This window comes from Sciurus carolinensis, chromosome 14 (assembly GCF_902686445.1).
Source record: "Sciurus carolinensis chromosome 14, mSciCar1.2, whole genome shotgun sequence".
Classification (NCBI taxonomy): Eukaryota; Metazoa; Chordata; class Mammalia; order Rodentia; family Sciuridae; genus Sciurus; species Sciurus carolinensis.
In genome coordinates this window covers 30,776,241-30,800,814 of record NC_062226.1, presented here as the reverse complement: position 1 = coordinate 30,800,814, position 24,574 = coordinate 30,776,241, and the positions used below count along the sequence as shown (strand labels likewise).

Sequence of the window (24,574 nt, the reverse complement as noted above, 5' to 3'; positions counted from 1 at the left end):
CAGCAAATATCTTATTGAGTAAGTAGGCTGTGCTAAGTGGTCAGGATTTAGCAGAGAGACCTTAAACAGTGCATCTCATAGTGATTATTTTATTTAAATTGAGACAGATGTCCTGAAGGAGAAGAACTGGGGCATCTAAGCACTTGGAACTCTCTAATGGGAGTGGGTTGGTGGTCAGGATAATTTGTTTGGGTCAGATTTGCTGAATATTATTGTGTTTTCCCTTTAAAGCAATAGGTTTCAACGACAACAATTTCTAATATTTACAGAGGGCTTACTATATCCCAAGTTCTGCCCTCTGACAAACATTTTGCATTCTCTACCCTATATTATAAATTGTGGACTAGACCAAGTTTTGTGATAGATTGTGGCACACAGTTCAGATAAATCACTCTGGGATCCCAACAGTAAAAGTTGAGATTCTGAGCCTTTCTTTGTGCCAGACTCTTCCCCACATGTATCCCTGTGTGTACCCATGCCAGAGTATATACTACTTAGAGATTTGGAGATTGAATAAGTAACTGATAAAATCACATAGTTAGTAGCTGGCAAAGGCAGTATTTGCAAAGAGGTTTGTTTGATTCTAAAATCAATGCTCTTTCTACCATATTCATCTCAACAAGTCCGGTCAGGGAAATACTTAACCTATTTCCTCCCTATCACTATTTCACTTCCTATCACTTACTAACCTATTTTACTTCCTATCACTGGATACATTGATGCAGTATCTCCAAATAAGGTAATTCACTAAAAAACCACAACCATCAATAAACTGGTGGTTTATTCTCAGAAGACACAAATATCTATTGTCCATAGGTAGCATTCATTTATAAACTTTTCAGTAAGCAGTGTAAATGTAGTAAGCTTGTATTTGATTATATATGCTGTGAAATTCACTAGCAAGGACCCTTATTCATTATAATGTTTCTCCTAAAAAATCCTCTTAAAGCTAATAATTCCAACCTGCATTGGTGTAATAATGGCAGAGTAGTTTTTGTTTGATAGGCACTTATTGCATACTTCAGGTTCAGAATAAGAGAATGCCACCAAGTGAAAGGAAGAGAGAGGCATATTAGACTGGTTCTTGATAGTGACATTTCTGGTAGATAAGGCAAAAATATATAAAAAATTAAAATTAATACAACAAATCTATATATTCTAAGAACAGAATTTTGGTACTATAAGAAAAAATATTAAAATATCCTTAAGGAAAAAGAAATATTGAAGTTGTGAGACAGTTATAAAAAATAGCTATGCAGGAAATAATAAATATTAAATCACTCCACTCCATCATGCTTAGTTTAATTTGCAATCCACTGATAAAAATAGATTGCTATCCTTTTTAAATTTTCTATTCTAAGCCCTATATTGGATATTGACATTTTAATGAGTTCTATTGCTAATTATTATTAGCTAACTAAAATGAATTTTGATATGAAATGAGGGAAGAAATAGGAAAAAATTATGTGGCGATGAGAAGAGGTATTTGTTGAGAGATATAAAAATGCATTTTGTTTAGAAACAAAATAGAAAACCTTGAAGGTTTCATTTTCATACTTCTATCAGTTGCTTTTTAATTTGATTGTGTTCATTGGTCAAAGAATTCTAATTTTTAAATTGCTGACTCAGCCTGAGTTGCTTTCATTATCATTAGAAACGTGGCTTTGCAATAAAGACGGGGTGGACTATTTTGTGGTTGATGAATGAAGCAAAATGAAATCCTTCAACCCTAAAGATGAAGGCGTCAGGCACCCTGGAAATTGGATACAGCTTAATAGCCCAAGAGTACAATTTTCAGACTAGAATCCTGATCTTTTCCCCATGGATAAATCAGCTTTACTCAGCTAAGAGTACTGGGAATATATTTTGACTAGCAAATGTGTAGTTAGAAATTCATAGACTAAAAGAATCTTCCTGAAAGGTGGTTGGAAAATAGATAGTTTGAAAATAAGACCTTAAATAGGGTTAAAGAGACTTCAGAAAGGAAGTCTCTGCACTCTGTCTTTGCACTCTGTCCTTGTAACACCATATTTAATTACTTTGGGAACAACGGTTGAGAATATATTGTAAAAGTCCCAATAGCAAAGAGAGTAAAACAACCTCAGAAACAGGCAAAAGTCTTTGGCAGAAAGGTCACAGATCATTATTTTACAATTATGTTACTCTTTCTCCTTGTTTGACCTTTATTGTCAGGTAACCCTGATTCATATGTTTGGGATATGTATTCATTTATCTCAATGCTTTCTCTCTCTCTCTCTCTCTCTTTTTACCCCCAAGAACACAATATGTCTTTATGTCCCTGGTATTTAAGTAGTATTTTGATCAAAGACTTTCCACATGCTCTTCAATTGAATCAAATTGTAGTTTGGGTTTGTTCCACTGTGTACTATTTAGTGGCAAAGACTACCCATGAAGGGTTTTAAGATCAGCATGGAGCTACTATCTCACTGGACTTACTTTTTCTTTTTAAAACTAAATATGCACAGAAGGGTGAATTTGGGAGGTGTATTTAGCAGGTGTTTTAGTCTGCTTAGATTAATAGGACAAAATACCAAAGTCTTTGTAGCTTGTAAATAACAGACATTTATTTCTCACAGTTTTGAAAACTGGAAAGTCCAGGACCAAGGTGGCAACAGATTCATTGTTTAGTAAGAACCTGCTTTCTGGTTTGTAGATGACTTCTAGCTGTGTCCTCATGTGATAGAAAGGGTGAATGAGCTCCCTTCCAATGGACTATTTAAAAAGAACACTAATCCTATTTTTAAAAAGGTGGAGCTCTCATGATCTAATGACCTCCCCAAGGGCCCCACCTTCTAGTTGGGAATTATATTTTGACATATGCATTTTGAAAAAGATGCAAAAATTCAGACAGTAGCACTATATTGATACTACTTAGACTGAATGCATGAAGGAGTCATTAGATTGTTTTCCCTCTGAAGTTCCTGAAAACATTTAAATACTTGGAAAAGTATGTGCAAAACATCAGGATACTCTTTTTTAAAAAAAATATTTTGTTTTAGTTGTAGGTGGACGTAATACTTTTATTTTATTGTTATGTGGAGCTGAGGATGGAACCCAGTGCCTCACACATGCCAGGCGAGTGCTCTATCACTGAGTCACAACCTCAGCCCTTGGGATACTCTTAACTACATTTGTAAGGGAAGCAAGTACTTATTTTGAAATTTAAATTAATCAACTATATAATTGGTAATATATCAATTATTGCATAATTGTTATATGCCCAGGATTGCAGTGGACTCTGTGGAGGGATACAGAGAGGCATCTGCAACATTCCTGTAAGCTAACTGGGTAGGAGTTCATCATAAACTGCTTTGATGATGTTTTTATACTTATGCAGTCTAACTTAATAACAGAGCTCACATTTGAATAAGTTTAAAAAACCTAAATGTTGTTAAAGGAAAGCATCTGATATTCTTAAAAGATTTCATTAAAAAACATAAGAGAAAATTTCATTGGGAGATATTTTCCCCCAAATCCCTGAGTTTAACATTTTAAAAAAATCAACAATCAACACTTAGCCTTTTTTTCCCTCTTGCCTATAACTTATAAGTATCCTCCCTTTGTGTTTTTCCAGGTTCTGTTTTTAAGTTGTGAAGTTGTGAACTTGTTGGCAGGGGAATATTGAATTAAGTGTTCTGATTTGTACTCCATCCATTATGAGACTGCATCAATAATGATGGTGATGCTCTCTCTATTGGGCTCTGCCACCTTTCTGCTGTCTTGCAGGGAGAACTCTTCCTTGTGCCACTTTGTTTATTCTCTTTGAGAACAATGTGGTGTCTAGAGATGATAGGAACTGCAAGAAACCAAGTCTCATGAGCACAGATGGAAATGGAAACAGGAAAACAGTGGGGAGTTAATTGGGTGGCATCTGGCACCGGGGTCCAGAAGAGGCAAACAAGCCATCGTACCACTGCCTTTTGACAAGATCGGGTTGCCCCCTGAAGACAAAGGTTAAAATGAGGCCCCTCATTCTTCCATCCTCCATGAATGATTCATCGTTGTTATTAGCCACTATGGTAGGAGGGATCTCAATTACCCAATGCATTCAGGACATAAATAAAACGTACTGTCCCTTCCACACACACACACATACACACACACAAAGGAAATTTTCCATTGTTACATTAAAATGGGGTTTACTGAGCATATACTGAATGTTCTTTTGGTTTTCTAGTGTTTGCTTTTTCTCTCTCATCCTCTTTTTGTGGTTGTGCTATCCAAGATTGCAGTCTTAATAAAAGACCAATACCACTCTCTTTTGGAATTCCATTCCTGGCTCAGGTGGGGGGTCATTTTGTCTACAGAGAAGACTGATTTTTCCTCAGAGAAGGCCTAAAGAAATAGCATCAGCTATTATATTCTCATTCATCACAAAAAACAGACTGAAGCAAAAATATCTGCTGATGTGTTTAGGAGAGACAGAGACCAAGTGTGATTGGGAAATTGGAATCAGAATAGTCTTGATACCCTCGTTAACATACAGCAAAGCGCAGATTTCTGGAAATAGGACTTGGGTACCCCCATGGGATTGTTTCAAGTCAATGTGTTTTCTGACAAGTGAGTATGTCTGTCTTGAGAGCTAGCATGCACTGTCAGGGAGGGAAAGCTGGGAATTGGGAGATGTGAAATTTGCTGGTTCAAAATATCAGCTCCATATATCAACTGTCACTCAGAATGAAGGAAGCTACTGACAAAGCAGTCCTTCTTTGGTCCTGAAGTTTGATTGATTGATCTAGTGGGAAGTAAAAATTGCTGCCAGTGGGGAAAAAGGCAAACCTGGGTCCTATGGGGTACTAAACTATAAAATGATATATACACATTTTTTTTCTATTTACTTTCCAACTAGTGGAAAACACTTATGTAGGAAGCTGAGTTTTAGATTTTAATCTATTATCATCTAATTATATAATTATGAAAATGTGATATAACATTCTTGGATTTTCTTATGGACAAAATAAATAGATTGAATTAGATCAATGTTGAGGTTCTCATAAAGTACAATCATTCTCATTTTTTTTTTTTTTTGGGTACTGGGGATTTAACCACCAAGTGGCACTTAACCACTGAGCTACATCCCCAGGCCTTCCCCCACTTTTTATTTTGAGACTCATTAGATTGCTTAGGGTCTTGCTAAGTTGCTGAGGCTGTCCTCATACTTGTAATCCTTCTGGCTCAGCCTCCCAAGCCACTGGAATTACAGGCATGTGCCACAAAACCCAGCTCGTTCTCATTTTTATTTCAGATTTATGACAGTGTTTGCCCATTCAAAAATAAAGATAAGGGGCTAAAGATGTAGCTCAGTGGTAGAATGCTTCCCTACTCTGCAAGGCCATAGGTTCCATATTAAGCACTGCAAAACAATACTAACAATAAAACAAGGAAAACCAAAATCCAGACAAACAAAAAATAAAGATCACATTAAAACTGGATCTCCTTATTGCCACCACTCCCAGATATCTGAACCAACACATTTGGAAAACAATTTTTTTTTAACTAACAATTGCATAAATAAATATTTGTTGAGTTGGAGAAAAATAAATTCTAACTTCAGCAACTTAATAACCAAGTGCTTATGAGATGAAAATGAAAACAAGGAAAGATGAATAGCTCCTTGCCTCTGACTTTGGCATTTGTGACTTGCTAGGTTAGCAAACTGAGCACATCCTGAGTAAAAGTGAATCAAGAGTGATTGATTAATACCTTCTATGGCAAACGGCTTCCCCACGGTTAGAAGTTTACAGTCAGCATCTATTGACACTTCATAATCCAGAAGGGCTTTGTCCATGATGAAGGCGTCTAGTTTCTCTGGATCATTCCTATATTTAAGACCAAGAGAGCAAAAGTGAACATGATTCATTAATGGACAGGAAGTGCTAAGTCTGGCAGTTGGCTTCTATTTAGGGGACAGACACCTGGACACTAAGGGCAGCACAAGCTTGCTTGCTGCTGACAGATTTGTTGGCATCTCACTGACCTGGAGAACACAGATCAGGGGAAACAGATATTCTTACAAGAGAGCATGATGTCTTTCCTCTGGGTTTATCTACCAGTCTCTTTCATGACTTCTAAATCCAACAACAAAGTCACAGGGACTGAATTGAATACAAAGGTGTGTAAGGAAGGTTAATTAATATATCTTATGTTTTCAGAGAAACTTGTGTTAGGCATTGCATTAATGGTTTTCTATACAGCTTATCACTCCTGTAAGCTGTGACATAACAAATGAGGAAACAGGCTCAGAGAGTTGAAGTAATGCAGGCGATGTAGCTGGTGAGAGTTGTAGCGAGGTGGTCTCATTAATTGGATGTTGAAAGTTTTATTTTTTTCCATAAAGATCCATATCACATTCTTCAGAGATCAAGTATTATTTCATAATTAGGAAATACTTGGATCTAGTATTCATGAGAAAAGGAAGTTATGGTCTAAGTCCATGGGCTAGCAATCAATAAATGGAAGGGGAAGCTGATGTAATAGATTTTAGTGGTCTAATTTATTAATATATCTACAGAGATTCATGTTTCATTCCAGTAGGTAATTCAGGCAGTGATAATTTAACATAGTTGTCCCTGGGCTGTGTTAGTTAATTGGCAATGGACTCAAGTTGCTACCATAAGACTTGAGTGCTTGGGCATCCTTCATGAAAATCTTCCCCCGTTTTTTTTTTTTTTTTTTTGGTACTGGGGATTGAACTCAGGGAATTAATCACTGAACTGAACTGCCCTTTTTGTTTTTTATTTTGAGACAGGGTCTGGTTAAGTAGCTTAGGGCCTTGTTAAATTGTTGAGGCTGGCTCTGAAATTTCAATTCTTATGTCTCAGCCTCCAGAGTCACTGGGATTATAGGTGTGTGCCACCATGCCCAGCCTGTCTTCCCATTTTTTGAATATTTGTGCAGAAATGATCCAGGGGAAGACTGTGACTCAGCATAGGCCAAGCTCCTACTTATAAAGAGGGCAAGGGAGGGAAAGTTTTAAAGGGAGATGTTTGGGTCACTTTTTTGTTTTTAGTGTGTATGACATACATTTATTTAAGAAAGACTATTCTCCACTCAGAGTTGTTTAAATAGCTTTGCAAAGAAAACAACTCTTCTCTATTCCACTTGGCCTCAGTTTGGTCTCTTAAAAACAGGAATAAGGTTGTTCAAATTCAATGCAGAGAAGTGGTCTCTAAACCCAGAGAACATGGGTAGAGATCACCAAAAATTTAAAAGAGAAAGACATCTCTAGACAGGTATAATCACTTGGTAGGAAACACATCTTTACATGGATCAATTTGTCTGGACTACACATGGACATATAGTAAACAGTTTAACTTTTCTTTTTGGTGCCAATTACCATTGCTTATTTTTCTTATTCTTCCATTAAGTGAAATTTAAAAAATTAAAAATGTATTGTTTCCAGAGGTATCAGATTTAAGTTATAACAAGGCTGATGTTTAGCTTTAACCAAAATGAAAGCACCTCTCAGATCCATCCATATTCTTACACAACTAAACTTGATTTTGGACTGAAATGGTGCAGTTGGCTATAAGAGATTTCTATTGCATAGAAAGACTAGAAGCAATCAGCTCACAGACTCCCCTGGGACCATGAGTCACTGGTGAAGCAGTGGCCAGGGGTGATCCAGGTATTATAACTTCTGGACTGAATCACCATGGTAGCTGGCAGGTTCTCCAGTTGATTCTCCCATTATAGAATCATGATTTTTTTTTTGAGCATTTAAAAATACTATTACATGGTCCACAAGTCATACATTAATACACTAAAAGAAGTGAGCATTTTAATAGGGATTCATTTATTGTGAAATTGTCACTTGAGGGAGCAGGGTCCTGAAAGAGTTGGTGTAAGGCCAGAGGAATTTAGATGGGAGAGGGGAAGGACACAGGAACCTGTCGAGTACAGGTGACTTTGGGTGTTGTTCCCTGTAAGAGCTCTGGGATGATAGAGGCACAGGATAACATGAGGACTGCAGTTGCTTTGAGTAATGTCTAAGAGCATCAGTAGTGATCAGATCAAAAGTAGAGAAAGAAGGTTGAGAGAGCAGTGAGATGGCATTAATGATAAACTCTGCCTGTATTTCTCTTTCACTTCAATCTGACTCACCTGAGGAACTTGTTGCAATGCAGATTCAGATAGTAGGTTTGGGATGGGGCCTGACATTTTGCATGTCCAACTAGTTCCCAGATACTAACTGGAACACAAATGTTTCTGGAACATGGACTATTCTTTGATCAAGGACTTGCCCTTTCATTATGATCTCCAAGCCTATGATTACTAGCTTGAAGCAGTGATTGGATTACAAAGATTTGGCTGTAGTCTTGATTCTGCCACTTTTTAGCTGTATTACCATGGAACACTTACTTTTTTCAGGTCTTCTTTGTCTGTGACTACTTTTCTAATGATTGCTTCTCTCCAGGCTAAGGTGGGGCCAACGCTGGGCATGAGAGCCTTCTCAAGTAAAGTCACTGGAATAAATGAATGCACGGAGTGGAGAGGAACTGCTGGGAACCCCAGCAGTGGTTCATCTCATGTTTGTCACACTGCCAGCAGAGCCCAGGTTGCTAGCTGCTATCTAGCTGGGAGCCCATTGCTATTTCCCTGACATCTCATTCTCTCTCTCAACTGAGCATTTGCCTGAAGGAAAGAATACAGAAAAGGATCTGGGAGGCAATGGAGCTCAAAACTCTGTGCCAGAGAAGGACTCTAATGTTTCGATGTTTTTGCAAAATTAAAAGTACCGTTTCATAGTACTTAAGCATCATATATACTTTGCAAATTTAAGAGTGCATGGCTTCCTCTCCAAGCTCTCATTAAAAGTCCATAAAATTGTTTAAGGGGCCTATTACTAGAAGTCTTAAGAAACACAAAGCCCTTATGTTGCATGAAATCTTTTATTTCCTCTAAGAACTTGAGGTGGCAGGACTTGTTGTCCATTGGGGAGATGATTACTGCTGCTGACCATAAAGAAACCAGTTTCCCAGTGCTACACAATAATAGGGATTGAAGGGCTGGATGTCTGCTATTGCCCTGATGCCAAGTGGGAGGGAGAGGACTGCTCACCTCAGGCAGTGGTGCTTATCAGGAGCCATGCATTCACTTTCCCAGGCAGACTAGACAAGCAGACCCAGAACTGCATGGTCCTCCTCTGCATTCAGTTCACCGAATTACAGGCTCTGATGACCTGCCATGGCAATGTGATTGCCTTTGATTACTTTTCATAAATACTGATGAAAAGGATGCAGACATGGGAAGCACTGCCTTCTATCTTTTTTTCTTTTCTACAGGAAATCCCTAAGATAAATTCCATTTCCTCATGGCAAGAGTAAGCATTCCAGGGGCTTAGAGATTCACTGTGAAGGAAAGGGTTGCTTTGGGACACTTTATCCTCTGGCCACATTCCCTGTGTGTTTGATCATTTCAGCACCATTGTTTTCTCAAGTGATATCAAGCCAGCTTTTGTTTCTCCCACCATCTGCTGCACTAATGACTCCACTGGCTCTTGGAGCAAAGCTACTGCCAACTTGAGACTATGCAGGTAACTAGTAATATAGGTCACATAATTAAATACACACTATACCATACTGCCATACTGCCTCCTGGATCCCACACAGTATGATACCACAGAACACAGTGGAAATGTTTGTCCTTAAAAAAACAAAACAAAACAAAAAATAGCATAAGTAGCTAAATGATATCTCTTTCAGTGAGAACTTTTAGGATCCAAGAGGTTGACACTCACTTGAGGTACTGCACTCCATCTGGCGTGGCTGGAACATTGTACCTTCTCATATACTCATGCATCTCTGGGAAGCTTTGCCTCACATAATCTTCAGCACTGCTCTCCCGGACAGTTCCAAACCGAAAGCCTTGGGAAGGATGGTGCAGCTGAGGGAGAAAAGAAACGGCTTTAACATGTTACTTTTAGAATTGTTTTCAAATTTTTCATTTTTTAACATTACTTAGAACCCAGGGATAATTCAGAACTTTTCAAACACAGAGGCACAAACACGTAATAAAAGTGTGCAGATATAGGTACATCCTCTTTCATATCCCAGTTTTCACATCATTAATTGTTCTGTCTTCAGAAGCAAACAGATGGGAACAAGAAATTCAAACTACAAAACAATTTTTTTTGCTTTATATTGAGAACCCATTAGAATTCTTTAGAAGCTATACAACTTGGCATGTAGAATCAGCTTCATATTCTGAATTATTTTTAAAGTATATAATTAAGATAATAAATTGAAGATTACAGTCCCCTTAGAGCCACACAAAGTTCAAGTTAAAACCTTGTATCACAAGATTACAATATACCTGACTCAATGCTTTGAACATATCCCTTTCATATGTATTTGTTATATTACATTAAGTGTGTTGAATTTATTTTTGATGTTATTATGAAATGCTCTTGTTCCTTTATATAACTGTATTATTCAATGCTGAGTCATGCTATTTCCTCAGAAAGAATGGCGCGAAAGAAAGTTGGGATCCGTGGAGGTGAGGGACGGCAGTAGTAGACTCAGTAATGTCAGGGTTTTCCAGGATGCAAGACTGCATGGTGAGGATGGACAGTACGCTGGGAGCCCTGCTGAGACTTTCCCATCACTAGGATAGAAAAGATATGTCACGTGAAACGTTACTCAGTGAAATTTGGGAAGAAGCCTTAATATGGAATCTAAAACTCAAGACTATTTAAAATTCAAGAACAAACTGAAATTGGGCCATATTTTGAAAGCAATGGAATATCCCGGAGTTAACAGTATTTTAGGGCTACACTCCTCTGCCATTGTTACAGGAAAGTCTTTGAACTTTTTGTTCTGTTTCATATTGATGTATTATATATCATTGGTTCTGACAGTAAGCCTTGGGGACCATGGGTCCATTGATGGGTTTCATGAACTTTAGAAATCTGAAATTTTAGGCACTATCTTATGTAAATATGTGCTTGTAATTTTCTTCTATGGAAGGAGATAATACAGCATTCTTCAAAAAAATTAGTTTTTTTTTGTTTACAACCTCCCATGCAAAAGATAGAGAACTCAATACCTTATATTCAAAGATGATGTAATTCTGACACATTTATTTTAATTATGGTCTAGCAATATGATCATAATTAAATAAAATGGATGGCTCATCCTTACAGAATGAATGCAATCTATAAAACAAGTTTGTGAAATATGCTTAATAAAATATGGCAGATGCTCCTATGACAAATGTAAAAAAGGTTTTATACAGCATGACAAAAATTAAATATGTGCATGTTTATTTAAGTACTGTGATTCCCATAAGTATCACATATAAGCATGCACGCGCGTGCACGCACGCACACACACACACACACACACAGACGCACCTTGGAAGAAAATATATAAAGATATTAGCAATGGCTGTATCATTGGTGGTGAAATAATAGGTTTACCTTTTTAAGTTATATGTTGTCTTCAGAAACATGCATCATGTTTATAAGTAGAAAAACTTCTTGCAATCACTGCCATATAGGAATTGATCCCCTGGTTGTTCATGATATTTCTTTGGATACTCCATTGTGGAGTAGGTAATATTGTATACCCTTGTGTTTAATCTAATTACTTTATACACTGAACAAATTCTAACATTTTATGCCAGTGTAACCTTAATGAGGCAAAAACAATAACAACAGTTAACATTTACTAAGTACTTCTCATGTGCCAAACATGGTACTCAGCACTTCACATGCATTATTCTGTTTAATCCTCATGGCTGCCTCATGGGAGGATACTATTACCACTTCCTTTTGAAGAGCAGTATACTCTGAAGCTCAGAGAAGTGAAATAACTGGTGTAAGTTCATGTAGCTGGAAGTAGTAGGGATTGGATCAGAACCAAAGTGTGTCTGATTTCAAAGCCCTGTTTGTTATCCACTCCATCATCTTGCCTCCCCATTCATGGCAGTAACCAAAGTGAAGATGGTTATTAGAGGGAACTCATCAGCCTTTTCTTAATATTCTCATTGAGACCTCAACCCCTTAGCAATTCTCACAGTAGCAAATCACTGCCCGATAGGTTAAGCAAAGCAAATTCATCAGTAGTTTCTCCGTACAGCATCTATTCATTTTCTAAAACCTACATCAAGGTCTTCTGTGCAAAGTCTTTGGACATATCTGGTTTCACCCTACTCCACAGAGTGATAACAATGAAAGTGATTGACTGCTTATTTATCTGTATTGATATAGCACTTTGTACTTAACAAACTACGCACTCTAAGTGTTTATTTAAGCAAACCTTTACATTTCCATGAATCATTTCTTCTGATCCACCTGAAAAACCTGTGACCTAGGTATTTTCACTCTATTCCTCTCACAGATGAAGAAACTGAATATTAGAAAGTTTGACATTTGTCCAATGTCACAGAGCTAGTAAATGTCACACCTGAAATTTGAACCCAGACAGTCTGATCAAAGACATTCAGCTTTTGACCACGGTAGAACACTGCTTCTGACATATGTCATACTGACCCCCTTGGTTTGGTCCTTGCAAAATCTTCTACTTATGTTCCAGACAGTGAGTTAAGGGTTTCAAACATTTATAATCTTCATAATAATCCTGCAATAGATGTTATTTTCTTTTTCAGATTAAGACACTGAGGTTTGGGTAGCTAATGACCAAATTTTCATAGAGATCAACAAGATTTAGCCTTTGAGACTTTCCCTGACTTGCAGACCAAGTTTCATGCACTTGTGTACCATGGTTCCCTATTGTGATTGTTTCCAGGCAGGTACTCTGTAACTGTTTGTCAAGTTAATTAATTGTATTACAATTATCCCACCTTTCTTCATCCGTTTAACTGGTATTCATTCTTCTACTTTCAGTTCAGTAACTTATTGTATAGATCAGAACCCCCTTTCATAAGTCCTCCTAGTATACATACAGATGCAGTTTTCAGTTTAGTTGTGTTAACATTTCATTAATGTTTAGATGCCTAACTTCTTCACTGGACTGGAACTCTGTAAACAAGAGTTCTATTTAAACTCATTATAGTATTCCCAATGGCTTTCATCAAGTAGTTGATCAATGGAATGCTTGATGATGGGTGAATTCATACCTCTTCTTTGAACACAGGGAGATGACAGCTTTGACGTCCATTTAGTACAAAAAGTGCTAATGGCCTGGCCTACTACTTAAGCCCTTTCTTTAAGTTCAAAGAACGTAGGACCATTACATAACATACTTTTGTCTGTGAAAGAATCTCTTCCTGGAGTCTATTTCCTCATCTTATGCTGTGGCAATACTTTTATGGCTTATGAACAGTTCTAGGCATACTCTGCCTTTCTGGGCCTTATTTACTCTGCAGAATTCTTCAGGATACCCTTTCTTTCCCAGGCATGTGGAAGGAAGTAGGAACCCATAGATCCAGGCTCAGAATTTCAATTCAGGACTGGCCCTTTGTATTTTATCCTTTCCATAACTTTTGGCTGCTATTTGCTCATCAGCTTTCACATTGGCCTTATGTGACTCTGTGGAGGCAGTGATTTTGAGGTCTTGAGAGTGGAAAGATCCCTAAAGCATGAATGAATAGGATCTCTCCTATTATGCATTCTGTTAGCTGGATGGGGACCTCACTCTTACTTGGAGATGTTTTACCAACACTACAACTTCTGTAGTCTGAGTCATCCTCTCTGCCTTCCACACATTCCCGTTCTTTCTCTCCAACTTCCTCAGTCACTTGAACTCAAATCTGATCATCATCAATGGTTCCCCATCAACTTTGGGATAAAATCCAAACTTCTCACCTGGTCTCTAAGGTTTAGCATGATTCTTTTCCTTCCTTCTTTCTAGTCTCATTTCCCCATTCTTGCCCCTTACCCTCATCTTATGTCAGTTTTCTCAGTTTTTCCAACACATACTTCTTGCTTGATCAGAGTTCTTTACATAGCCTTGACTCTGTCTGGGATGATCTATTTACCTATTGCTACTTCTCCTTTGTCTAGTTACATGCCATTTCCTCAAGGAAGCATTCATTGACCTTCAGCTTGAGTCAGGTCACCTGAAACACTCTCCTTTTGCACCTTCAGTTTCACATAGCACCGATAACATTTGGATTATTTGTTAAATCTGCCTTCCTAGCTAGATCCAAATTTCAACTAGCTCATTCATGTGGTTATAAGTCCTTAGCAAGTATTAGCTGCTATCATCATCATCATCATCATGCAAAGACACAGTGCTTGGCACATAGGAGATGCTTGGAACATATGGGAATTATAAGTGAATCATCATTATTGACATGATATTATTTTAGGCTTGATGCATTACAAATTTCATACTTTTTTCTGACCTCATGCTGTTTTTCTTTTCCCTTAAAGATTACTTTTTACCATTTAATTGTTATCTTAATTCTTTCAAAGTAAGATATTCTTTTTTATTCCTCTGTGTGAGGTTCTAACGGAAAATAACAGTGGACTACTCAGCAGTCACAGAATAATAGAATTGGAAAAGTGATCTAAGAAGCGATTGATGCAACCCAGTGGGCCAGTGTAGCCTGCCCTGTGTGTAATTCAGACAGCCAGGGATGTCAGAAAGCCTGCATCAAGGAGAGAGGATAAAAGTATACAAAGAGCTAAAGCATTTGAGCTGTATAACAACCATCACCAGGAAGTCCCAGAGAGAGAAGCATTCTTTTAAAGTTTCAGCTGAATACTTTATCAGCTCTTCCATTTCTGTTTATATTTGCATCAACCTCTTTGAGCCTTGGGGAAATATCTAAGGTTAAACTATCTATTTGTATGTGAACTGTTCAGTATTAATAAATACTGAACTCTACCTACAGCACATGGAGAACAATCAGACATGCATTTCCCAGAAATCAGGGAAGTAGCTCAAAACAAATGGAAACGAACTCAGGAAAGAAGCCACTATGACCAAGGTAGATATGATGCCTCAGTTGAAAAATAATCCCAATGCTCTATGGGTTTATTTACGGTCTATGTTTATACCTATATGAGATTGATACTTAAATCACAAATGGGATGTAGCAACTGGACCTCATACATTAGTCTTTGGAATTGGGTGGAAAGGGTCAGTTTTAACTTGCCCAGTAGAATGGGATATATCAGCTCCTTCCCATAATATTATTTTATCCACTCCAAACCTATGGACTATAATATGAAGTGGTCTCAGGTTTTGGGGGGGCTTTAAATCATCTATGTACTTTTATCCACTAAAGTCTGAATCATTCATAGCAAGGTAAAGTGTACCACAATGAGTTTCTTCAACTCAAAATGGATCAAGGACCTTGAAATCAGATCAGAGACTCTGCATCTTATAGAAGAAAAAGTAGGTCCAAATCTTCAACATGTTGGCTTAGGATCAGACTTCCTTAACAGGAGTCCCAAAGCACAAGAAATAAAAGCAAGAATCAATAACTGGGATAGATTCAAACTAAAAAGCTTTCTTTCAGCAAAGGAAACTATCAGAAATGTGAAGAGAGAACCTACAGAGTGGGAGGAAATCTTTGCCACTCATACTTTGAATAGAGCACTAATTTCCAGAATATATAAAGAATTCAAAAAAGTCTACACCAAGAATACAAATAACCCAATCAACAAATGGGCTAAGGAAATGAACAGACACTTCACAGAAGAAGATCTACAAGCAATCAACAGATATATGAAAAAATGTTCAACATCTTTAGTAATAAGAGAAATGCAAATCAAAACTACCCTAAGATTCCATCTCACTCCAATTAGAATGGCGATTATCAAGAATACAAGCAACAATAGGTATTGGCGAGGATGTGGGGAAAAAGGTACACTCATACATTGCTGGTGGGGTTGCAAATTAGTGCAGCCACTCTGGAAAGTAGTGTGGAGATTCCTCAGAAAACTTGGAATGGAACCACCATTTGACCCAGCTATCCCACTCCTTGGCCTATACCCAAAGGACTTAAAATCAGCATACTACAGAGGTACAGCCACATCAATGTTCATAGCTGCTCAATTCACAATAGACAGATTGTGGAACCAACCTAGATGTCCTTCAATAGATGAATGGTTAAAAAAACTGTGGTATATATATATATATATATATATATATATATATATATATATATATTATATATATATATATATATACACACACACACACACACACACACACACACACACACAATGGACTATTACTCAGCCATAAAAATAATAAAATTATGGCATTTGCAGGCAAATGGATGAAACTGGAGAATATCATGCTAAGTGAGATAAGCCAATCTCAAAAAACCAAAGGACGAATGATTTTGCTGATAAGTGGATGATGACACATAATGGGGGATGGGAGGGGGGCAAGAATGGAGGAAGGAGGGACTGTACAAAGGGAAAAGAGGGGTGGGAGGGGTGGGTGGGAAGGAAAAAAATTAACAGAATGAATCAAAAACTATTACCCTAGGTAAATGTATGATTACACATATGGTATGCCTCTACTTCATGTACAAACAGAGAAACAAGATGTATCCCATTTGTTTACAATACAAATACATTAAAAAATATCTTTATGTCTAGGTTGGAGATTCTGCATGAACAAATTCCTAGTTGAGGTTGCTACCATGGTTCATGGACCAGACTTTCAATAGCAAGTCTTTATAATATCACTAGAAGGTGCTGTTAAATTGGTTTGCATGTCTCCAGTGTCAAGAAAATCATCCTCTTGAGGTGCATCTTTTACATATGGAGGGTGACTTTGTGTCCCCACTGAACCAATTTGTTCCATTTAAATATATAATAATAACAATGATAATAAAAAATAGTATTCTTGAATATTTATTATATGATAATACATTTAACTATTACAAGATTACTACTTTTATTATTTATTGTTACATATGAAAAGCTGATGTTCAGGGAAATTTATTACATTGTTTAAAACCTGTAAAAAATGATAAGATATTGAATTTGATATTGAATTTGAATCTGACCATATGACTCAAAGCCCTTACTTCCCCTTATCTACTCCTACATTCTGCATTTATAGACTTATTGTTCAAGCTTTGATGAAACGTTAAGTAGTATGTACCTATTTGTGCAACAATTTCAAAATCATTTTGGTTATTATAGTTGTGGTCATAGAATTTATATTGCAAGCAAGGACACTTCTTTAAAAGGGGGCACTGCCGATAATTACAAAGGGACAGCAGACACACTAGAACTATCCCTGGCAAACAAGGACACATCTTCCTCCTGGCTATTACTCATGCTCTGGACATTAGAATACAGATAAATGAGACTGGAAATGATGTTTTTGAGCTCTTAGAATATGAGACTGATTACATCTTATGCTCCATTTTTTTCCATGTTATTCTTATTTTCTTCTATAGGAGCTGCATTCTCTATCTAAAGTTAAGCAGTTTACTGCCTTTCCCTTCATTTTCAGTCTGGAAATGATCCTTTGTGTTAGGTCAGTCATCTATAGTCAACAACGTTCTTCAACTACAAGCTTGGTTTATGGGTGCTTTAGTCATGTTCCTTCTGACAACTTGAATCATTGCATCAAGTCTATATGTAGATGAGGGGTCAGCAAAGTATGGCCCATGGGCCAAATTCAGCCCACCACCTGTTTTTGTAAAACAAGTTTTATTGGACCACAGTCCTGCCCATTCATTTATATACTGTCTTTGTCTGCTCCTATACTACAACAGTGGAGCTGAGTAGGTGCACAAGAGACCATCTGACTTACGTAGCATAAAATTTTTACTATCTGGCCCAATCAGAAAATGTTTACAGAACTTCAGTATAGACAATATGGATCTAACTATCTTCTTAACTCCCATATTTCTAATTTTCCTCTCCATTCTATAATCCCAACATTATTTTAGGAAGATCCACATTTGTAGGTGAATGAGCAGAGGTAGGTGTGATAAATCTCAGCAAGCCAATATTCAGGCTTTAGTATGATGACAAAACTCATTTCCATCTGCACTGGTGTATCAATCTTCTAGTACTTCCTGACTACTGAGTCCTTTTCTTCTTTCTAGGGCAAATAAAAGAAAACTCTGGTCACCAAATTTCAAGGTGAAGTGATAGTTTCACATATAGACAATTTTTAAATGCTATCCTGGGGGCAGGTGCTTTTGGAGCAACCTCTATAGACCTGAGTTTACGAGAACTGACCATTGTCATACCTACTCATGTTAGTGGAGTTATTCATTCCATCTCCTTCTTTGCACTTGCCTCCATTCCACATCCTTTTGACCCTGTCTTTGTGTACCTGCCATCTCATCAAAGCTGGAATTATTTGTTAATTCCTTATTATGTCTTCCATTATTTTCTTAATGATAATAGCTAATCCTTATTGGGTGCCTCCACCATTCCAGGCACTATGCCAAGAAAAATTCATCACCTTGTTTAATCCTCATAACAGCTCTTTGTAGGACATACAGTCGTTATCCCCATTTTAAAGATGGAGGAACTGGAGCTTGGAGTGATTAAGCAACTTGCTCAAAGCCACACAACCAGAAAATAGCAGAGTAGGGGAAATGAATCCAGAAACCTGAGAACTTGTACTATTAATCTCTAGTTCACTTATCTCTAGTGCATTTTATCTCTAGTATATTATATTTCTCTAGTACATAGCTGCCTTCAGGGAAGGTTTCTCTTTTTGAGAAACTATAGATAAGACATACATCCCTCAAACATAATGATCAATTTAATCCAAATGACTAAAACCAGCTTACAGCAATAAGACTAATAGCCCATACCCTTTGGGTTTTTAAACAAGATGTTTATCACAGTTTTAGCAACAGCAGCAACAACAGCAACATTTGAACTGTGCTGTTTACAAAACTCATCCATGCATATTATTCCATTCACGAGGCACAAGAATTCTGATGGCTTCTGTGTTCAATTCATAAATGGTAAAGTAAGCTAGATGGATTGGCAAAGTTACCTCAGATTAGACATGCAAACTGTGTCTTAGGGGTTCAGATACTTGTGTTGGATATCTAGCTACCTTGAAGTAGGTATAGGACTGAGTCCTGCTCCTTCCTCCCTGACATACACATCCCTCTGCCCCGTACACATACACATTCTCATACACATTTCCCTTGATACATTAGCTTCCCTTATGTTTCTTTTTTTAACTGTACTTGGGTTTTGGTTGGGGGTTATGGAATGAATCAGAAGAGAGATGCTAAAGTTGGGATACTGTAAAAGTCTGGAGCCCAGGATAGTGGAAAGATGAATAGCTAGAGGAGATGTTAAAGATTATTCAGTCCACTTATTTTTCTTTGTGGGTAGGTAAACCCAGGGTCACTACTGCAGAGCTACATCACCCCATTCATTATTTTTATTGATGATTCAAATAATTTCCATTTATTTAGTTCTTAACCATGTGTCAAACGTGCTAACACCTTAGTATGGATTACATGATTTAAAGCACACAATGATGGCAGTATTGTTATGTTTATCTTTCATATAAGAAATCACAGCTTTAGTTTAAACAATTTGCTCAGAGAATTCAGTCAGTAGGCATAAAGAAGCATTCTGAACTCAGTTTGATTCTAGAGCCTGAACACTGTCCTACTTCTTAATCTACTAAGAAGGAAATTTAAGACTATAAGGAGAAAAGTAAAGAAGGAACTTGCTCCAGGTCACAAAAATAATGCAAATGTGAGCTTGAAAAATCCTTATTTGGGCTCAGATATAATCTGTAACTTCCCCACATGGTTGTGACTGATAAAATAATTATACTTTGTTCTTTAAAGTATGCTAGGTTCAACAACACTCCTCCATCTACTATTTATATACCATAAGTTTCCAATCTTCATTTCATTCTAGAAAAAATAATCTGAATTAAATTTACTTAGCAACTTCCATGAAATTGTCTGCATCAGCCTGCAATAGTATGCATTTACTGAGCTTCTAGAAGTCCTTGGTATCTCTCTATTTTTTGTAATACAAGAATAGGATCTATTGTCATGGTATCCAAGTGAAGTGTCTGCCTTTAGACACTCTAAAGATAAAACCAAAGAATTATAGAATTTCTACAAAGGAATCAATGTTACTCTGCTACAGATGTTCTCTCTACCTCTTTGTGTCTGGTTCTTTCCTTTCTTTTATGCAGGTCATTTTATTTTGCTTTTTCTCTGACCCTGGTCCTAATGTCTCCTTATTTTGTTCATCTGGAACAGCCTATCTTTTCACTGAGCCCCTTCCAATTGTCATCTTGAAAATCTCCCTCAAATCCCTTTTTCAACTGACAGATGGACAAATGGAATAAAATAGAGATTCCAGAAATAAATTCGCATGTTTATAGCCAAGCAACTTTTAGCAAAGTTTCTGAGAACCCAACAATTGGGAAAAATAGTCTCTTTGATAAATGGCGTTGAGAAAACTGAGTATACACATGCAGAAGAAAGATCCTTATCTCACACCACATATACAAATATCAACTTGAAGTGGATTAAAGACATGAATAAAAGATTGAAGCTCTGAAACTAATAGAGGAGACATGTTTTCTTCTCCATGACATCAGTCCTGGCATATTTTTTGAACATGACCTTAAAATCACAGACAACAAAAGCAAATATGGATGCATGGAATTACTCAAAACAAAAACAAAAACAAACCAAATTTTGCACGGCAAGGGGGAAAAAATCAACAGCATGAGAGACAACCTACAGAATAGTAGAAAATATTTGCATGCTATACATCTGACAAGGGGTTAATATCCAAAATATATGAAGAATTGAATGTAACAAGAAAAGAATAACACTATTAAAAATGGGCAAAAAGCCAGAATAGACATTTCTCAAAACAGACACAGTTGGACAACAGATACATGAAAAAAATATTCAACATTACTAAACCATGAGGGAAAAATCAATATCACAATGAGATTTTACCTTGTGCCTGCTAGAATATCTATTATATAAATTACAAAAAATAAAAAATGTGGAAAATGTGGAGAAAAGGGAACCCTTGTATACTTTGGTGGGAATGTAAATTAATATAACCATTAGGGAAAGTAGTATGGAAGTTCCTCAAAAAATTAAAAATAGAACTGCCATCTGATCCAGTAATCCCACAGCAGGGTATATACCCAAAGGAAATAAAATCCGCATGGTGAAGAGATATCCATACTCCCACATTTGTTACAGCACTGTTCACAATAGCCAAGATATGGATAAATGGATAAAGCAAATGTGATACATATACACAATGCAATACTAATTGGAAAAAAAAAAAAAAGAAATCCTATAATTTGCAACAACATGGATCAATCTGGAGGACATTATTGCTGAGGGAAATAAGACAGGCACAGAAAGATAAAAACATGATGTTCTGAATCATAGTTGAAATCTAAAAAAAAATTGATCTCATAAAAGTTGAGGGTAGAATGGTAGACCAGATTCTGAGGAAGTTGGAATGTGGATTGAGGAGTTATTAAAAAATTAGTTACATAGTAGGAATAAGTTAGACTTACTATACAGACGGTGAGTATAGCTAATGATATAATCCTGAAAATTGGATGTTAAGTGTTCTTACCATAAAATGATAACCATATGAGATAATTCATGTCAATTAGGTAGGTTTATTCATTCCCTAATTTGTATACACTTAAAATACCATTTGAACATAACAAACACAATTTTGTTATTTTAAAAAATCAGGAAAAAGATCCCTTTTCATGTTAGACCATCTTGTGCAGTTAGGTCCATTTCTCCCTTACTTGTCCAATTATTTCACCAATACTGTTGCCAACCCCATTTTCTCTGAACAATGAAGCATGGAGTAATGAAAACTGTAGAAATGGTGATGATGATGTAGCTTGGCCTGTGCCAGGCATTGTTGAAGTGCTTTATACATGTGAATCTTTAAGACATTCACAACAATCCCATTATGTTCGCTCCATGATTAGACCCATTTATACATGAAAATCCTGAGGTGCAGAGCTGCGAACTTACCTAAGTTTATGGAGTCAGAAGACAACAGAGCTGGGCAGATTGTGTGGCTCTGTTGTTCTGGACCACTACAGTATGCAGTACAAAAGTTTTTGTCTTTGCCAGCTATTCCCCTAACTACTATGAAACTCACAAAAATCTGCAAAATGGCTCCTTGAAAGATTTCAGTCTTCTCTCATGAAGTTAATAGCCAAAGGTGGGAATTTAATTAGTCCCTAATAATTTGTCAATACCAGGAGCTATTGTTTATTATCCTGATTATGTGCTTGGCCCTCATATTAATCATCTCATTTCAGTCTGGCTATGCTCCTGTGAGGTGGGTTCTGTTAATAACTCCAGTACATGAGCGGAGTAAATTAAGTTCAGAGACGTGAAAGAATTTTCCCTAGGTCTTCAACTCATGCTGTTGGAGTAAGTTGCTATACAGACATATGAGCTGATTCTAGAACCTAACTCCTATGTGAGGTATTTTCTTATGTGGGACTTTCAAAGGAAATTGTTATCATAATATGATTTAGAATCATAATTCCTCTTAAGCTGTGATTCCATGGAAGGTGGCAGACTTGAGGCTTGCACCAGGTCAACTGGGGCCAAAACAGAGGCTACAGAGCCTCTTTAAAAAGAAAGGAAATGAGGAATCCTTTAAGCCATGCTGTCAGAATAACCCTGGATTTTTGTTTATATAATTGCCTTGCTGTATAGTCAAATTTCAAGGTGAAAAATGACCTGTGGTCTATGGAACTCAAACTTCTCACTTGAGTCATTGCCCCTTACCAGCAGAGTACTATAGCTGCAGACTCCGCAGGCAGGAAGGTCCTTGCTGAATCTAGAGTCAGCAATTCGGGGCTGATTAAATGCAAATGAACAAAAACAGCTATAAATTTACCTCCAGTCTAGTGATGTAAGGCATTTGGCACAACTCTACTGACATCCTCATGGCATTGGACTTTTTTTTAAATGTCTGCTTTTATTTCATTATATAACTCAGGTGAATTAAATATCAAAGTATGTCCCATTTGGCCTTCATTCAAGGTGGATTGGGTGCAAAAGTATCAGTAGGAGGTTTAGCCTAAAGGTCAGCAATCCCCTGACAGACCCTAGGAAACCAGCCTCTAACAGAGGCTGTGCCAACAAAATGTCAGATAAACAGAAAGACAAACTACCGAGAAATTCTTTCCTCTTGCTTTATTTTTCTCTTGGGTAGCACTTGGGGTGACTTGCTGTATCTTATACTTTCATTTGCAACCACTGAATGGTCAATCTGTCTTTGCTCTGGAGTGCTCAAGGAATTAGTGATTGAGACATTCAGTATGATGAGGGGTCCTCAAAAATTCAGGCATTCAGGGAGCATAGGACGTCTCCTGTCTCTCCCTCCTCCCCCAGGGAAGCCTGCCTGTGGCATCCCTCCCAGCTTTTCTACTTGAAACCATCTCCCGGTTTATGACTGAGCTCGGGTTTGCTTATCTTTCTTTCTCTATTCAGCACATTTGCTCCAGTTAAATGAATCACAAGAGCAGCACAACTAAAAGTCGTATTTTGCTTTGTGAGCCAAGCATCAGAGGGCAGCAGTCAGCTGAGTTAAAGAAAGGCATTTTCTTTCTCTTTCTTCGGTAAATTTGAGAAAATTTTCATGTTGTAATAAAAAAAATGCAATGATTCATCAAGTTTGCAGTTCAGAAAAATGAGGATCAGTGAGATTAAGCAATTTGGTTAAGATAAGACAGTAAGTGGAGCTATGTCATATACACATTTAAAATATTACACTTGTGTGCTGCCTCTGGGACTTAACCTGAATGTCAATTCAGTTTCCACGACCTTGAGTAATACTCACAGCACACAAACTAGGAACATGAAATGAGGAGTTCATAACTCAGGTGTCGAAACTGGCTTGGTAAAATCTGAAAGAGCAGATCATCTCCATGATCTGTCTTTTTGGGTGACTAGATAGTAACAGTAGATGTTTATTAAGTGTTAGGTGAATGAATATGACCATAGTGTAGAGAAAGAGTAAAGGAAAGTTGATTCAGAGCCTACAAATTCATGGTGTCAATCTATATAATCACACAAATTAAATGTATTTCATTGGTTTAAATGAAAAATAGATAAATACAACAATTCAAAACCACAATAAAAGATCATTTTGCATCCACCTCATCTAACTAGCAAAATTTTAAAACTCAGGCCATACTATGTGTTGACAAGTAGTGAATAATTTCATCTGGTACCACTTGAGCACATAAATCGAAGGCTCATTTGAAATTGACCAAATTATGCTATGTACTAACCACAGTGAATTTCACTTTTATGTTTATCTTTAAAGCATCATTTTACTAAAACTATAAATAAATAGAGGGAAGATCAGTAGAGTAGAGAAAGGGGAACTGAGAGAGGGAGGTAGGGAGAAAGAGAAAGTACTGGGGACTGACGTGGAGCAAATTATATTCCATGCATGTAGGAAAATGGTAAAATGAACCCCAATATTATGTATAAGTATAATGCACTACCCAGCTATTCTTCTAGATACTGTCCCTAGAACAGAGGCAAACAGTGTGCCTTCGGTGACAAGAATGACAAGTATTGGTCCCCTTATACCTTGGAATGCCTAGAAGGGCCTTGACAATTGCCTCTGACA

General features: G+C 37.1%; 1 protein-coding gene across 1 annotated transcript in view; it reads right to left on the bottom strand.

Annotated features, from left to right (window-relative positions):
* Positions 1 to 24,574, bottom strand: part of Grin3a (glutamate ionotropic receptor NMDA type subunit 3A) — a 173,728-nt gene that overhangs the window by 51,881 nt on the left and 97,273 nt on the right. Inside the window, exons 4-5 of the mRNA XM_047523662.1 lie at positions 9,761 to 9,906; positions 5,725 to 5,840 (exon numbers count right to left, since the gene is read on the bottom strand). Of these exons, the coding sequence (XP_047379618.1) occupies positions 5,725 to 5,840; positions 9,761 to 9,906 (262 nt within the window). The remainder of the gene's footprint in view (positions 1 to 5,724; positions 5,841 to 9,760; positions 9,907 to 24,574) is intronic.